The sequence below is a fragment of the Pyricularia pennisetigena genome, chromosome 2, assembly GCF_004337985.1.
Source record: "Pyricularia pennisetigena strain Br36 chromosome 2, whole genome shotgun sequence".
Lineage (NCBI taxonomy): Eukaryota > Fungi > Ascomycota > Sordariomycetes > Magnaporthales > Pyriculariaceae > Pyricularia > Pyricularia pennisetigena.
The window spans coordinates 4,759,602-4,776,586 of NC_043741.1; the positions used below are offsets into that span (position 1 = coordinate 4,759,602).

The window sequence follows — 16,985 nt, forward strand, 5'->3', positions numbered from 1 at the left end:
GTGGTTTAAGCGCCCAAAGTAACTTGGGCAATTATATCGGACAAGATTTCAGGGTTTGCACCCCGCTCGCTGGTTACGGCTGCTACCCTCTGAAGTTCGAACCCAACCGCATCCACATCAATCTTGGCTCCTTGTTGACCACCTATTATAGTCACACAAATCAGACGGCGCACAAGGAACAAGATTATGTTATGGCTGATAGACATAAGAGTACCACCAATGCTCAGGCTTGCACCGTCCAATTCCACAATCCAGACCAAACATGGCCCACGTCCTATGGGCCTCAAAACAATAGCCAGTCCACAACCTAAACTTCCAAAGTAAATGAACACCCTTCCCTGGAACCCAGTACGCCAGAACACCGTCCTATGCAAATACAAATGAAACTCATCTCGTACGCGCTTGCAATACCACAAACTACTCAAACTTTCCGGCAGCAAACAGCCCGCCCACGACCTTGCTCCTGTCCTCGGCACCCTTGAACTTTCTCTGCTCTCGCCTCCTCTCCCTCTCCGCCAGCGCCGCGAGCCGCTCGTTCTCACGGGCAAAGTAATTGATTCCGGATTTCTTGCTGGCGTTCTTCTTGACCTTGGCGGCTTCGTCGCCAGCCATGGCCCCTGCTGCACTAGCCGTCGAGGCCAAGATGCCTGTCCCGGTGCTGGACGAAACGCCGCTGCCGCTGGCCGCCATGGAGGAGTTGGTCGTGGCGCGCCGCAGCAGCGCGGGGACCTTGAAAGAGCCCGAGCTTGAGCCCGCCACGAACGCGGTGCGAGCGCTGCGGCTGCCCCCGTCGGCGGAAGATGCAGATGAGCCGGATCGCTTGAGGCTGATGCGGTCGACCACGGAAACCTCTGCGGCCCTACGGCGGGGGTTGCGGTTCTCTTTGTTGCTGTTGACGCCTGAGCTACCAGGTCGTCGCGATGCCTCTTGTTCGGCGTCTGCATCGTCGCTTTCCGAGTCCTCCTCTGTGGCCGGTACAAAAGAGGACATCGAGTTATGTTCTTCAAGGAGATCTGAGAGCGACTCGCGAACCTCACCCAGGTTGGACGGCTTTTGAAGATCCTTTCTACGACGCTGAGGTCCAGGGACCCTGCCAGTCACAGCAGGCGCAGCACCTTCTGTCGCTGAAGGTTGGCTGTCAGGAATAGCATCGTCTTGCTGCGACTCGGATGGTGCCAAAATATCCAGCATGTCCTCATCATCACTTCGATCCTCAATGGTTCGCATAAACGCTGATGTACGCGGATTCTCAGCCACCTTTGACACGCGCTCATCAGCGAACAATGCCTTCTGCATCTTGGCGAACTGTCGGCGCTTCATACGACGGCGAGCCTCGCCACCATCATCCTCATCCGAGAGGTCGCCGTAGTCAGCACCCCGCTTTCGTCGAAGCATTCCCGAGGTGATATCCCGGAAGAGTTTCTCTACTTGCTTCTCATCGTCCACACGCTCGCGATTACTGTTCAAGTAACAACCATTAGCAAAACAAGTGCAGGGAAGGCTTGCTTATTTGTTTGTTTGTCACGGTGTTGAAAGCTGTGAAAACTTACGCATGAATGGCAGCGATCTTGGCCTTCTCTGCCTCGCTGGCTTTAGTATGGTCGTCTATCATGTCTTTGACATCTTCTCCATCGTCGTCGCTGTCCTCGCCATCGGCGCCACCAAGGCCGGCATACTCGTCCTCGGACTCCTCAGCCTGTTCCTGGAACATCTCTTTGGCCTTGCTCTTCTTTCTGTCGAAAGCTTCCTGCTTTTCCTTCCGGGCGGCTGCCTTGTTGAGCACGCTGAAGGCATTTGCCGCCTCTTGAGTGCCAGGAATGAGCTCGTCCTCGGCATGTACCACCTGCTCATTGCTTTCGTCTCTAAGCTGCGCTGCATCTTCTTCATCCTCGTCGATGGCCGCGACCTTGCGACGAAGCTTGCTTCTGCGCATTACAGGTGACTCAGGAATGGCCGAAGGTTCTCGGGACTGGCTCTCGTTCACGGCGACCGTAGCTACTGTCGATTGAGGGAGGTCAACGAACCTATCCTTCAAGGGCGTGCGGCCCTGGAAACCACCATCTTGCGTAGCTTCAGGGAACTGAGACGCCTGAGTGAATACGTCGTCTCGCATCAAGCTATCAAGTCCATGGACTTGAGACTGCGTGTCAAAATCAAAGTTCACACCGGCGTTTTGAGTGTCCCTGTCCTGTTGGGTAACCGGCTGAGTGTCCATTATGGAGCTCTCGGGCTGTTCAGCCATCGAGGCCTGTGGGAACGTGGTCTGTGGCATTGCATCGAATGTAGGCCGCGGCTGGGAGACGAGAGTGGACGCAAAGGGGTCAACCTGACTGTCATCCATGGTGCCAGCAAAAATTTGAGTAAGACCAAGTCCAGCGGCTTCACCAGCCTTCACAGGCAGACCGGGAATGAAAGTCTTGGTAGCTGAGCGCAGGACCGATTGAGGAGGCAATGGCGACTCAATTGCTCTGGTGGACGGAGATCTGAACGCAGTGGACTTGGATTTTGGCGTAGCTTCGATGCCGCGGGCCTTGTGATTCGGGCTTGCTGATTTCTGCACGGGGAGATCGTCTTCCTCCTCGTCATCTGAGATAACGGTCGTATGTTTCCTGGCGCGGCGCGCCTTCTGACGCGGCACGTCCACGTCTTGGTCTTCGCCTTCTTGTTCCGCCAAAGGATCAACATCAGACTCGCCCTGATCATCCACGAGGCCTTCGGCGACAGCTTCTGCGTCGTCCTCTGCCCCGGACTCCATATCGGCGTCCTCTTCTTCCGAGCCGGACAGCTCAACCTCCGAATCTTGTTCTTCCGGCGCCTCGTAGTAGTCACCTTCCTCATCACTGTCATCCCAGGCGAGAGGGTCGACCTCGCCAGATTGTTTTCTGTCCGCCTTGCTCTCTTCCTTCTCTCGTCGCATGATCTCCTCTGCCTCTCTCCTGGCAGCAGCCATAATATCCTCGACATCTTGCATCTCTCTTTCGCGTTCCTCTTCTGTCTGGATGTGGATGCCCTTGGCCCGGAGAGCCTCGAAACGACGTTCACGCTCAATGCGAGCCTGTTCGCGCGCCCGCTGGTGCAAGGTGAGCTGTAGTTGCGCTGCTGTGATGGTGGGCTCTTTAGCCGACCCAAATTTGCCCCGTCTCCTGGACTGATCCTTTCCTGGAGAGCCACCAAGTTGGGCGAGAACCCGCAAAGCTTGCATTGCCCCATCGCACTTCTTTCGCTGGGCCGGTGCATTGTCAAATATGGCATCTAGCTTGCTCTTCTTCGGGTTCACTATCATGAGATCATCGTCGTCCGCGCCCAAATCGACCGAGACTGCACTGGGCAATGTGACCCTAAACTGGCGCTTTGGCTTGACCGCGTTGTCCACAGCATCCAATTCTGCAGCCGTTGCTTTGCCCTTGCCCTTATCCAGCTTTTCTGCGGCTTGTCCCTTGGTTGCTCCGGCAACCAGTGTATCAAGCCCTGGCAAGTCTTGATCATCGCCAGCTTTCGAATCCGGCTTGGTATCAATGGCCTGCTCGGTGCCATGGGATTCTGACGGATCATCGCCATCTGGCTTGTCGCCCACAGGTGGCGAGGTTGGTGGTGTGGGCGATTCGCTCATCTCGGCGTCCGTGTTGTGTGCAGATACAGGGGTCGCGGCCCTGCTAGAACTTGCGACAGGAGCCGCAGCAGGCTGTTCTGCCAAGGATGGGGTTGATTTGGAGGCTTCGTTTGCCGGTTTGAAGTTGAAACGTTCGAAGAGGGACGCCTTGGTAATCTTCCTCTTGGTCTTGGCCTCATGCGCAAGCTGCAAGCTACGGCTGAGACGCTGTGTCTCACGGTGCATCTCTTCGAGAGCCTTCTTGCCTGCCTTGCGAGCCGAAGGGCGGGTTGCAGCCTGCTGAGTGAGCTTTCGGCCGCCCTCGTCGTCGGTGATGTTGTCCGACTCCTCGCCGCTCATCCCATCGGCTGCCTCATCGTCGCCTGGTCCCTGGGTCCTCTGGTTCTTCTCTTGTTCTGCTTGCTCTCGAGCAATGCGCTTCTGTTGCAGTTCCAATAAGCGATTCTTCATACGCTTGCTTGTGTTGGGATCATCTCGCAAGTCTGTATCCTCGTCAGATATATCGCCTGCATAGACTGGACCCGCGAGCTCCTTCGAGGGCGTAACGAAGAGATCCGGCGAAGAGTCCCTAGCCGGCGTCGGTGTCCGACTCTTTGCCCGGAAGGTTTTCGGGCGCCTTTTGTGTCGTGTTGGGATGTCATCATCATCTTCAGCCTCGACAGATTGGGCGACAGGGGCCCTCGTGGCATCGACGGCAGTAGTTTGTGTGGTTTCTTCTTGGGGATCCAGTCCTAAAAGTTTCCTCACGCGGTTTCTTGCTCCTTCTGTAGGCTCTGACCCCGACTGCGCTGGATTGGTAGGAACGCCTTGCATCCGAGAAGCAAGCCGTCCTCGGGGTTGTAGGATGGCGTCGTCGTCTTCACTTTCATCCTCATCGCTATGGCTAAGCTGAGGCGTGTCCTCTCTTGTGGCCTTTATAAGACTGGGTGTGCCCGGTGCTCTGCTATCCTCTTCATCTGAACTTTCGTCGATTCCCGCAAGTAACCTCCGTAGGTTTGATTTGGGAGAGAGTAGGTGCGTCAAAGGTTTCGACGCGTTTGGGGAGGACGCTGGTGAGGATAAAGTTTGAGAAGCCATGGCGAAGGTAGAATAAATTATGAACAATAAACTGAGGACACTTTCTTCAATCTGATCTCATGCTGGGGTATCAAAGGAGGCATACAGTACTGTGTATCTTGTATGGGGTAAATGGTAATGAAATTGTCGTTGATGGGGGGACGACGTAGGGTGTGGGGGGAGAAATGGGAAGCTCTTAAGAGACCTCGACGCGTACTTTAGACGCGAACTCGCGATTCAGACCCACTCTTAATTAACATAAAGTGGAGAAACGCGCACGCGACTTTACAGAAGTAGCAAGCCTTTGCGGAACATAGCCATGTTTGAGCATGTGAGCTCCGATCTCTATCTTCCAAATGTGGCAGGCATTGATAATAACAGTTTATGTTGTTTGGTGTTTACGTACTGTTGAGTCCTCTTCCACGGGTATCGTTGTTTTATAAGTACAATAAGATTGCTTTAGCAGCAGGGCGTCGAACACAAGCGGACCCAGAGTTTCTTGTCGTATCGTGCCAAAACCAGCAGCCGTGCCTGGCCGCTCAACCACAATCGGCTTTCCCCATCCATGACACCTAGACATTCCACTGGGGTCCTGAAGTCGAACGTCTTTGCTTTGTACAAGAAACATAAGATAAAAAAATAAAAATAAAAAAATAGATAGCAATATGGCCTTGGCCACGGCCCCCTTCCCATATAGGAGCAGAACGGCCTAAAAACAAAACAAGCCAAGACGAGCCACCCAGCTCAAAATCCCTCTCTCGCTCCAAACGCCATGTAGCAATGCAAGATAATGTCAAAAATGAATGGCCTAATCCATGGTTTGAGCGTGTGACGAACTCCATAAAAGGAGGATTGAAGATGACCGTCAAAGGTACCGCTGGCACGTGAGAGACTGGACTGAATTGCCTCATGTTTTTTTTTCTCCCCCTCTTGCCATCAAAATTTTAAACCATCTGCCGGCGTCAAACTGGCCGTCCAGCAGACAGAATGGCTTATGCAGTTAAACAGGCGTCGAGAACGTTGTCAAACGAGCCGCTGTCGTCGAAATCGGCACCTTCCCACCAGATATCGTCATCTGAGTTGTCGATATCCATTGCATCTTCGTGGGGCACTCCATTTGGTAGTCCAATGGCCGTCTTTAGACTCTTTGTCTTGGCGGAGGCCTCCACCATGCGCGTGTCGCCATCCCTGTCCTTTGGTGGCTCCCCGCCTATCCATGTGTAGTCCTCCCAAGCCTCGAGCTCTCCTTCGCGGTAGCTGTAGTTGATAGTCTGACTGACTAGCGGGAAGTTCGCCATACCGCACTCGCCCATGTCCAAAGCAAGTTGGAGGTCAGCCATCCCAACTGGCCCCTGTTCACTGGCCGAACGCGCTTCGACGGGTAGCAAACCGCTTTTATCTCTTGACAGTTCACCACGCCTCGCCGATTCCTCCTCCCTAGCCAGCTGCTTGCGGTACTTGTGCGTTTGTATCCACGTTGTTCCCTCCGTTATATTGGTGGACCCACCACCCAACTCACCGGGGCCGTTGCTTCTTGTACGACATAGGATCGCAGATAATACTTCTTTTATAAAAACCTCGGCAGCCACCGAAACAAATCCCGCTGCCTCAGGAGCATGTCCGGACACCAGTCCAGACTCATAGCAAAATGGCAGCATACGTGCCTCGACATTACTTGTGTCTGGGAACTCGCCGGATTCGACTGCGAGTGGCTGTGCATATCGTTTTCGAATCTCGAGGTCCCAATCTGCAAGAGATATCCAAAGTATTAGCAAGGGGACAGCGTGTCTTGGAGCACAGGGTAATGGATGAACGTACTCATGCGATTCAAGCCACCAGCAGCACTTTGGGGCACCTCTTGTGTTCTCGGAGCTTTTGCCCTGTGATGTTCGGAGAACACGCCAGCGAGAGCTTCGTGCGGGTCCACAATCTAGATACGGATCGCAGGTTAGATGAATCGGCTGAGACCTGCAAGCTGCTGAGCAATCCGCAACCCACCTCGTTTGTAGCAAGATCTTTGATACGCCTCCGATCTCTAGCTGGCAGCTGCATGACCTCGCCCTTTACCCTCCGCTCCGTAGCATCTCCCGTTACAGGCTTGCTGCCGGCCGTCGCCGAGGGTTTGTCATTGGCGCTGACCCATGGGGCAAGCCCCTGATCAGGCATCTCACGCGTGACATTTCCATATATGGCGGCAATGAGCTGGTTGTGGAGGTGTTCTTTTTCGCCATTGGCGGAGAGAAGGATGGGATCAACGCGCTCGGAGAATTCAGCTTGTGTGAGTCGGCCTGGTGAGGCGCAAGACGGAATTGGTCAGTAATAGAAAGCAGGAACAGAGGGACGATGCATTGCCGATATAGCGAGTAATATTGATGCCGCAGACGTACCAACCAAGAACTGTGATGTCGTCTCCTTGTACACCGGCCATAGCTCACTCCCGATCGCGGCCTTCAGGGCTGCGTATACCGGCTCGAGGTCTATCCGGGCCGGGACTGCATTGCTAACTTTTGGCGTCTTCTGTAATGACGAAGCGCCAACGGTAATGGATTTATGAGAGAGTACCGGGGTGGTAAGGCCGATCGCAGGCCGGCTGAGCTCGGCGGGGTTCATGGTATAATCGAATCAGGGGTGAGGTTTGGGATGAACGCGACGCCGGCTGTGGCCGACAGCGTCGCTCTACGATTCGTAGCCCGGCGCAATGGCAGAATTGGTAATTTTATGGCATCGGGATGTAGCTGTTGTGTATGCGATCACGATTCTGATGTCGAATTGATGATTTTAGCTCGTTGTGGCCGTAAGATGCGATGGCGCAGTTCGCGGCGAGCATCTAGCATGGCAAATGCTGGCTTGATGTCACGCATCCAGCCTTCTATAAATTTGCGGAGAAGCACTTGGACCGCCTGGCTGGCTGGCTGCCATGATTCCCATTGTGGAGGGATGGTCCGGGGGGTTCTCCCAAAGAGTGGGGCCGACTTTCCCAAAACCCGAACCCTCGATATTGGAGAGCTTAGCTACGGAGTAAAGGCGCGTCAGAGGCGCGTCCATCTTTGGTTTCCCCCGCCAAAACGGTGGACATGCGGTTGGTATTACGATTGACTTCATAAAAAACGACCGCTCGAACTCAGAAGGCTACACAATACGTATACCGGAATCCTGTTGAATCGAACAAAAGCTCAGGCAACTAACTGTAATTGGGTGTACTGTCCGGAGTTATTGGACCCCAGTTGGGGGCAGCCATGCGACAACAATGTCGCAACAGCGCATCGCCAACGCCGTCGAGGGCCTGATAGCCCACCTAGTCCCCGCCGATCCTAGCAACAGTGAACGAACGCAGGAGCGTCACGAGCGCTGCTTTCAACTAGTCAACAACATTCTGAACAAGTACGCAATTTTCTTCTTTGAAATTAAACTATCGATCCAACCATAACTTGTCTAGAACTCGGAGCATGATGCTAATAGCTTCCTTCCTCCACCAAATAGCCAGACCTCCCCTCCCATCTCATCCGATGTCAATCATGCCTCGGATTTAATCAAGCGTAAGCTGGTACAGACAAACCCTACACAAGCCCTGCGCTTTGCGAACCTGTACACCCGCCTGCTTTCGCTGCCTGTCCTGGACAAGAAGTGGGCTATACTGCACCTCCTTTACCAACTTTCCGACTCGCCGGACCCCAGCGATCCTCTGCCACTCAGTTCTCTGCAGCGGAGGCCAGCGCCTCAACCAAGAGAGAAAGATGCGGTTAGCAGGCCGCCCGAGAGGGAGCAAGCATCCAGCTCGTCTGCTTCCGCCTCGCTGTCTCGGGGATCGGAGGATGAGCTCAACGAAGCCTTCCAACCCGCAGGCCTTAGGAAGTTTCCCCCCGACAAGGCTAGAAGGGGCCCCGCCGAGGAAGCCAAAGTTGCCGCCGCAACCGCTGCCGGAGAGGATATGGACGTAGACTTAACGCAAACAAGAGATGTTTCCCTGAAATCTACCCTCCTGGCGGAGAACTCGCTGGAGCTTAATCCGTCAGAACCTGTGCTGCTACGGGATCTACCCTTTACGCTGCAAGGGCTTTCCTCGAGCACGCTGCCTTTTTCATCCAAATCAAGCCTGAAACTGCCGCCTACATTACCCGCCCCCATAATAGCTCTGCTACATCAGTTAGCGGAACCCTCGCTCCTGTATCGGCGGCTCGACTCTTTTGTCAAGTCACCCGCAAACGGACTGCTCGGCCAAAGTCTAAGAGCCGCGATGACGGGTGAGTTACGTTCGTATCTCGGTCTGGTGGCTACACTCGAGGCCCAAATACGACGTGCTTTGGCCGCACTGGACGACTCAGCACCTCGACATGGCATCGGTAAAGCCGGCGTCACTTTGAAGAGGCTCGTAGTTTGGACACGAGAGGCCACCATGGGCTTACGGCTGCTCTCGCTGATTGCCGAGGAATCGCGCAAACACCATGGTGGACGTCTCATATCGCTCATCCATGGATTTTTGACTTCGCATGGCGATCCAACTGTCGGGGCTTTTGCGGTGCGGCTACTCACACACGTTACCCGCCCTTTTTACGACATGCTGCGACATTGGATATATGATGGCGAGCTCTCAGACCCCTATCTTGAGTTCTTTGTACGGGAACAAGATCCTATGGCTGAGAAACACAAGGAGGCCAAGATCAAAGGGCTCAGCTCATTATGGAATGACAAGTACGAGGTTGACGAGTCGATGGTCCCCGGAATTATCAGTGCCGACTTTGCACAAAAAGTGTTTCTCATTGGCAAGTCACTTAATTTCATCCGCCATAGTTGCGGTGACTCTCAATGGGTAGAAGAGTATAGCAAGGCGGCTTCAAAGGAGTTGCGGTATGGCGATACAGCTACCCTGGAGGCTTGGATCGATGAGGCTTACAAGACGACAATGAAGCGATTGATGCACCTCATGACTACCAAATTCCACCTGTTTGAACACCTCCAGGCCATGAAGGACTACATACTTCTTGGTCAGGGTGACTTCATTGCTTTGCTGATGGAATCTCTTGCACCGAACCTTGACCGCCCTGCCGGCGCCCAGTACCGTCATACTCTGACGGCCAAGCTGGAAGAGGCCATTCGAGGCTCCAATGCGCAATACGCAAGCCCAGAAGTATTACGGCGGCTGGACGCTCGCATGCTACAGCTGTCGCAAGGCGACATCGGCTGGGATTTGTTCACACTGGAGTACAAGATCGACGCCCCTGTTGACTGCATCCTGACCGAATGGCACGGTAGGCAATACCTGAAAATGTTCAACTTTCTCTGGCGCGTCAAACGTGTCGAATTTGCTCTACACTCAGTATGGAGGAAGAGCACCACAGGTTCGCGCGGCGTGCTGCAAACTAAGGATCTAGCCGTCGCGCAGACATGGCGCACCACGCGCGGGACGCTCGCCGAGATGATCCATTGGACTGGCCAGCTGCAGTACTACATTCTGTTCGAGGTTATTGAGTCGTCATGGGGGCAGCTCCAGAAGGCACTGAAAAAAGAGGACGCCACGCTCGACGATCTAATCGACGCCCACACCACCTACCTCGACACCATCACGCAAAAGGGCCTTCTCGGCGCCAAGCGCAAGGCTACGAGCGCCCCGGCCGATGCAGGCGCGTTGGATGAGGACCGCTCTGTACCCATGAACCAGATCGCCGACATATTGCGCAACATACTATCTTACCGCGACAGCGTCGACGGCCTCTATTCGTGGGCCGTGTCAGACTTCACCTCGCGCCAGAACGACGCCATTACCGCCGCTGCCGCCCACGAGGACACCGAGATGGGCGGCACCGCCGCCAGCGGCAATAACCCGCTGGGTTTTGCTTCGGCCGCCGCCTCCGAGTTCCCTGCACTACAGGACCGCCTCCGCGTTCTAGGCGCAGACTTCCGGAAGCGCGTCCAGAGGTTGCTGGGCGACCTGGCATACACCTCGGAGCACGAGACGCGCTTTCTGGGCCTGGCCATGAATTTCAACGATGTCTACCAGCCCATGCTCAGGGCCAGACACAAACCTGGCGGTAGCGGCAGGGCTGCTGCTGCTGCCTCGGCCGTCTCCGCTCCGGGGTTTGCGAGGGGCGAGCGTGCTGGAGACTAAATGGTTGCAGAGGAAGTAACGCCTCTTTCGCTCCCCGATACGGTGTAATTGGCCCTTGTCTCTAATGCTTTTTTTTTTTTTAAAAAAAAAAAAAAAAAAAAAAAAAAAAAAAAAAAAAAAAAAAAAAGCCTGCAGGGGTGGAACATGTTTCATTACGTTGACGATATGCGGCTTTGGCTCGGTGGTGGTATCGCCGCATCAGCGTCAAAACAATGACGCTTCAACTTGTGTATGAAAGGTGTTGATGCGACCAAGGCACCGATGGCTGGCTTAAGTAATGAGATTGCCCAGAGGGACTCGGCTGTCCCGTTTGATCTATCTGCAGTATTTTGCAACGATTGAGCACCTAGTGAGTATGTAGTCAGATACCCCAGAATAGCCAATGAATTATTATAAATACACTACTTCAAAGTTTGTTGTTGATCGCGTAGTCTACATCTCATAAGTTCTTCATCGTCACAAAGCATAGCATCGAGCATGTTTCTTGTTCCAAATAGATTTGCTCTTGTCTTGTTGGTAGATATCGTAGCTTTAACTCATCGATCGTCCCTTCATACAAGTCATAATGTGGTAAAGCAAGCCCATCCATTCCTAGCCAAGTGCGTCGTGCCCAAGGATAAGAATGGAGTAGACCCGCCAATATGAATAATATGTGTATCTCTCATGAGAGGTGCAGCCAAGATTGTGTCCACGGCCTGTTCCACAAAAGAAAGAAGAAAACAAAAACAGTTGATCAAGCAGAGGAGTCAAAAATAAAATGTGGACAAAGCAACTGAAGATTCCATATCATGAGACAAGAGCAATCATGAAAAAACACAGGCGCTTCCACCGCCCGACACCAAATCGTCAAAGGGGTTCAAGGTTCAAAAGTAGCAGACCAACCAACCCAGTGCTTCCCGGAATTTGTTACACGATACACCTCCCAAAATAATTCCAATGCGATCCCTTCCGGGTATAGATAAAAACAAGGGGAATATCAAATGACCACCAGACTCCAACGCCGTCAAAAGAGATGGGGGCTTCGAATATGATACAACCCCACCCACTCAGACCCAAGCGTTCATCGACCTCTATCTATTTTTTTGCTCTATGCAAAAGGGGTCCATGATCATACGTCTTGTCAAAACAGTATTCATCATTTCCCTCCATGCACTCGAGCATGTATTAGTATAGCACCGCCAATTTCAGGCGGAATATGTGGAGAAACCCCGGTCCTGCGGATTGTATGTAATGTGTTGTGATGGATGTGCATGGGCGACAAATGCCCAGATTATTCCGCAGAAAACCAAAAAAGGGTAAAGCTCCGTAGTCGTAACATTCGTCGTAACATGGTGCAAATCATAGGTGGACGCATTGTGTCCGCCGTGTTTCTGTCCGTCTTTTCTTCTTTTTTCTTTGCAGCGCAACTTTGATCAAAACCTAGCACCATGGCCGTAGGTAAAGAGGCGATCATTCGAAGAGAATATCCAGCAAGATTCTCCTCGTACAATTCAAGGACAAGTCCAAACAAGCTCCTGGCAGATTTGTTGCCATATCCAGTATCTAAAACAAAGATGTCCTGGCACTGAGAAAAGCGGTTTAATTTCTAAACGTCGGTCATTTCGACGTCCGTGGTGGTATTTGGGGATTCAATTGGGGACCTGTCAACAGGAGCAGGACCCCAGTTGCCCTCAAAAACTGTGGCAGGGGCACGGCGCGAGGCAGAGACCCACTGCATGGATGCGAATTGCAAAACATCCGCAATCTTAGGCCGGTCGGCCGGCTCGGGCTGAATCAACCACTGGACAAAGGTGTCAAGAGACCCTGGGTCCTCGGGGTTGAGCATGAAGGCAGGCGCGGTAGGCTCAGAGGCGCGTTTAGTGCCAAAGAGGTTGCTGGGATTGTACGTCTGCTGGCCAAGACCGAAGGGAAACTCGTCTCGGCGGGACGCGTGCATGTCGAGGCCTGCCACGACGTCCTCGAAAGGAGTTGTGTCAGGGGGGATGGGCACACCCCGAAGGTCTCGCTTGGTTTCTTGGGTCTCGGCAGAGGTGAGTGCTGGAATGCCGGACAGGTCACCGTCCCTGAGCGAGGACCACATTGGGCCGTTGTGAGGAAGGATCGAGTTGCTGGCAGCCTCAAGAGCAATCAAACCCAGGGCAAAGATATCGCTGGGCTTGTCGGCCTGGCCACGCATAGCCTCGCGTGCCATGTATTGGCGATCACCCTCAATGTCACCTCCTTTCGCGGCGGGCCACGAGATGGTCATGCCAAAGTCACCAATCTTCAGGGTGCCATCAAAGGTGATAAAGATGTTGGCAGGCTTGAGGTCGAGGTGGATAAAACCAGCATCATGAATAGAGTTAAGACCCTACGGATGGTTAGCTCAAGTACCCGAAAGTTAATTGAAAACACCAGTACGGTGTAGATCAGTTGCAAATACCTGAGATATTTCGAGCAGAATCTTCCAGATCCGGAAGTCGTCCAGGCGACCTGGGAACCCAGCCTCGCTAAAGAACTTTTCGAGGCTACCCTCCTCGCAGTACTCGGTCTGAATGTAAAGGTAGGAATTCTCATCCCAGTGGTCTACATACTGCAGAATGTTGTCGCGATCTTTCAGGGATCTAAGGACTAGCGCCTCTCGGAGCTTGTTGTCCCGATCCTTAACACCTCCAAAAGCAGTCTTGAGCTTTTTCACAGCATAGACCTTGTCGGCCACCGGAGTGGGTGGCGTACCCATGAGGCGACTGACAGCGAAGAGTGAGGGTGTGGGCTGAGCTGACACCTTGAAGACTTGAGAAAACTCCCCGTCTCCAATAGACTCAATCTTGGAGAACTTCCTAGCCAAGCTCATATCAACTTCACTTGCGGTGTGCCCGTTCACAGGCGTGATTGCGCGGCGGCTGCCAAATGACATAACTGAGGTACGTCCAAAGTTGGTGGTGGGAGTTGCTGGCGGGTCGACAGCCAAATGACGGTTCTCGTGATGATTCGAAATTGAGAGACGGCTAGCATCGGGAGGCATCATGGACTCCTGGGGAGTCTTCGGGGACTCGGAATCCATGTTTTGCAGAGGGCTCGCTGGGTCGCCATTTGTGTCAGCACAAGGAATTTTCAATTTTAAAAAAACACGCCCCTCTTGGCCTTGGGTTAGACTTACAATTCATGTCCGTTCTGACACGCGCAAGCGAGGCACCAAGTGCGGTCGGGGAAGCGCCGAAGCGGCGGGACGTAAAGGGGGTGTTAGAAATAGCTCCAGTCGACACAGACTTGTTCCCTCCCAGCACACCCTTTGTGGGAGTGGGAGGGAGATCAACATCGAGAGCAAGGACAGAGTCAACATCCGTATCAAAGCTGAGCAAACTGCTCTTTCGGCTGTGTCCACGATTCTTGAACAATCCTCCGTTCCTCTCAGAGTTTCCAAAAAGTGAAAAGCTCGGCTGCGGCGCTAGGCTGAAAGGCGTTTGGTCCGAAACCACCGACTTGCGCTGCTTTCGGGCACTGCCAGATGAAGGAGGGTAAGTGTTGTGCGGATAGTTTTGGCTGGTCTGGAAGAAGTCCCTCTTGTTGTTCTTGCAGGGGGTATCAGGCATAATCAGCTTCTTGCCTCCTCTGCCGATGGGTCCAAGTTCCGGATTACGGTTCATTTTGGACACCAGTCCAGTGGATGCGAAGGCGGCCTGGCATGGCCTGGCTGACTTGTAGGCTGGTGTCGAAACAACAGGCTGTGCATTGAGCGGTAGTGACCTTGCAAATATGCTAGTGCCTTTTGGCCTGTTCAGAGGCGGAGCAGGGAAATGCGTTGGCGACGTTGGCGACTCTTCAGTCACGCTCGAGCCTGACGAGGTTGCAATGGAGGCCGTGGTCAAAGTCCGGGAGAGGGGATGCGGCTGGTGCGGGCGGTCCAAGACATGAGCTGATGGGTTGGGAAGCGGGCTGCGGGACGAAAAAATGCTCTCGCGGGGCTCCGCTTGCATAAACTGATCCAAGGAGCCACGTGTGTGCTTGTTACGCTGAACAGGCGTAGCGGCCTCGGATGAATTTTGGCCCAACCATCTTTCGCCGGCACGCTTTCCCCATGATGAACGCGGATCGTGTCGTTGAGAAAGTGTCGATTTGCGAAGAGAAGAGGACCGCTTTGGCACATTCGCATTCGGTGATGGCGATGGTGGAGGCGCAATATCCCGGGCAATAGCAGCCATAGAGCTTGTCAACTTGTACTCCTGGTTGTTCAGGTCGTCGTGGATCTCAAAACTCGATCGGGGCGGTGTGGGTGTGGGTGCGTGGTCCATAACGTTGAAGTCAGGCCCGAAGTTGACAATACCGTGCAGACTACGTCGCTTCGCCACAGGACTCCCCAATGTATCTGCGCTCATCATATCATCGGTCCTCTTCAGCGGACTGACGGTATTGTTAGGATATGTTTCACTCTTAACGTCAAGGAATCGCGATCCTGGCGATGCACCGCCCTTTGAAGCACCGGAAAGGTCCAGGTGCATGCTATGGCGCGACCCAGCCTTTTGGCTCATCACGTTTGAGCGCGCAGATTGTCCAAACTGCAGCGCAAACGTGTTGAAGTTCTCCTGACCAGCGAGAGATTCGGGGCTCTGTGCGGGCGGTGGTGGCGGAAGTGCGTTGCCAATATCGTTGTTGGAGCTCAGGGCCCTTTTGAGTGGGCTCCGAGGCTGCAGGCGCGACCGTGTAGGGGCTTTTGCGGATGCAGCCTTTGGACGGTTTCTGAGGGCAAATTTGGCGGAGCGAAGTGGCGAACCGATGGGGGTCTGTGCGATTTGATTTGCCTGTGGCTGGAAAGCGCTCGGTGTCGTCGCGTAGGTGAATGTCGCAGGCGTTGTTGATTGTTGTTGCACTCGCTGCGATTGGGGAGTGGGGCAGGGTGACTGAGGTGATGGCGATTTGGGTGATGGAGAGCCGACAGACTTATCAGAAGAATCTGATGCAGTGCGCAGCAGGAATTTTGATGGCGAGCGGGAAAGCGACCGCCTCAAATGGCGCACAGCGGCCGAGACGTCGACGTGGTGCACGTTTGTCGGCGAGGGAAGAGTGAGAGTGCCTCCGCCCGAATTGGAGAAGGACATTGTTATGGTGGAATGTTCTGGTTTTGCTGTACGGGAGTGGATGCGTGCCCTCCGATATTTTGTCCCTCAAACCAAAGGCCTCCGATTTGGAGAGCCTAGCACCCTACGGTCCACACCACCCAGATGGATCTTTCGAGTCCGCCACGGTGATTGCAGATGGATGCTGAGGAAAGAACCTTTCTTTTTTTGCAGCTGAATGCAGTTGCCGGTCTCCTCGATGTCGAACAGCAGTGTGGTTCCGGGTTACCTGACGGCCCAAATCAGGAAAGCGCGGCTTGGTTGATCGGACAAAACAAATATCAAGGCGAAAAAAAATGAGTGTTTACAGGCAAAAAGACAAAAAAAGAAAAAAAAAAGTCGAGGGCGCGGCTGACAATGGCGGTCCTGACGTGCTGACAGTTGGAAGTATCGATTCCAAGCTGACGGATAGAAGAGAGGTAGAGGGCGACTCAGGGACGAGTACCTTGGGAGGGAATGGGGCGCGCAAGTTGAGTTGTTTATCCTAAACCATTCTGATGGTTCAACAACCACTGGTCGGTCGGTCGGTTGTCTGGTTGACTGTAGGCTCTGATTACCTCTAGACAAGTGACGGCTCTCTGTCCGAGGACAAAGCGATGTGCGCGCGCACTTTGGGACCGGGCCGCTGGAGACTGACTGACTGACTGACGTTGTTGGAGTTGAGGGCGCAAAGGAACTAAGGGACGCTGGAATGTCCGTGTCGGAGACTTGGGGCAGGACGGGAGACAGTTAAGGTCTATCCTGGGGGGCTGGGCAGGGCCCGTGCAAACAACCAACAGGGTCCAGAAATCGGTGGCAAATTATGTCAGGGATTCCTATACGCCCTGTCAAAGAGGGTGCGCAAAGAAAGAGAAAAATCGGATGCCGGGATTGGAGGTATGTTTCTGGAGATGGGGGGACGGAAGGATTGCTGAATGAACAAGCAATTAAAACAAGTCCAACTTGACCAAGCAGCTTGGCAGCATGCCTTTGGATAGGCTGAACTAAGCAGCTTGCAGTTCAAAAAAAAAGTGTTTTGCGCAAATATTTGGTTGGTCGCAGTCACTTGGGATGGTTTGCGACCGGCTCGTGTGGTCCGAAAGGCAGAAAAGGGGGACTGTGGTGTCTGGTGGATAGGAGTCCG

General features: G+C 53.6%; 4 protein-coding genes across 4 annotated transcripts; 1 reads left to right on the forward strand and 3 right to left on the reverse strand.

The window, feature by feature from the left end:
• Positions 1–417: 417 nt before the first annotated feature.
• Positions 418–4,687, reverse strand: PpBr36_01337 (uncharacterized protein; the record flags this gene model as incomplete). Its single annotated transcript, XM_029888524.1, has 2 exons — positions 418–1,459; positions 1,551–4,687. 2 exons carry the CDS (start codon positions 4,685–4,687, stop codon positions 418–420), a joined length of 4,179 nt encoding a protein of 1,392 aa, XP_029751105.1.
• A 971-nt stretch (positions 4,688–5,658) lies between these two features.
• On the reverse strand, positions 5,659–7,276 carry PpBr36_01338 (uncharacterized protein; the record flags this gene model as incomplete). The annotated part of the gene is made up of 4 exons (XM_029888525.1): positions 5,659–6,413; positions 6,485–6,596; positions 6,665–6,954; positions 7,054–7,276. The coding sequence occupies 4 exons, from the start codon at positions 7,274–7,276 to the stop codon at positions 5,659–5,661; spliced, it is 1,380 nt and encodes a 459-aa protein (XP_029751113.1).
• A 637-nt stretch (positions 7,277–7,913) lies between these two features.
• On the forward strand, positions 7,914–10,769 carry PpBr36_01339 (uncharacterized protein; the record flags this gene model as incomplete). The annotated part of the gene is made up of 2 exons (XM_029888526.1): positions 7,914–8,047; positions 8,147–10,769. 2 exons carry the CDS (start codon positions 7,914–7,916, stop codon positions 10,767–10,769), a joined length of 2,757 nt encoding a protein of 918 aa, XP_029751112.1.
• A 1,585-nt stretch (positions 10,770–12,354) lies between these two features.
• On the reverse strand, positions 12,355–15,844 carry PpBr36_01340 (uncharacterized protein; the record flags this gene model as incomplete). The annotated part of the gene is made up of 3 exons (XM_029888527.1): positions 12,355–13,119; positions 13,192–13,829; positions 13,909–15,844. The coding sequence occupies 3 exons, from the start codon at positions 15,842–15,844 to the stop codon at positions 12,355–12,357; spliced, it is 3,339 nt and encodes a 1,112-aa protein (XP_029752388.1).
• Positions 15,845–16,985: the final 1,141 nt, after the last annotated feature.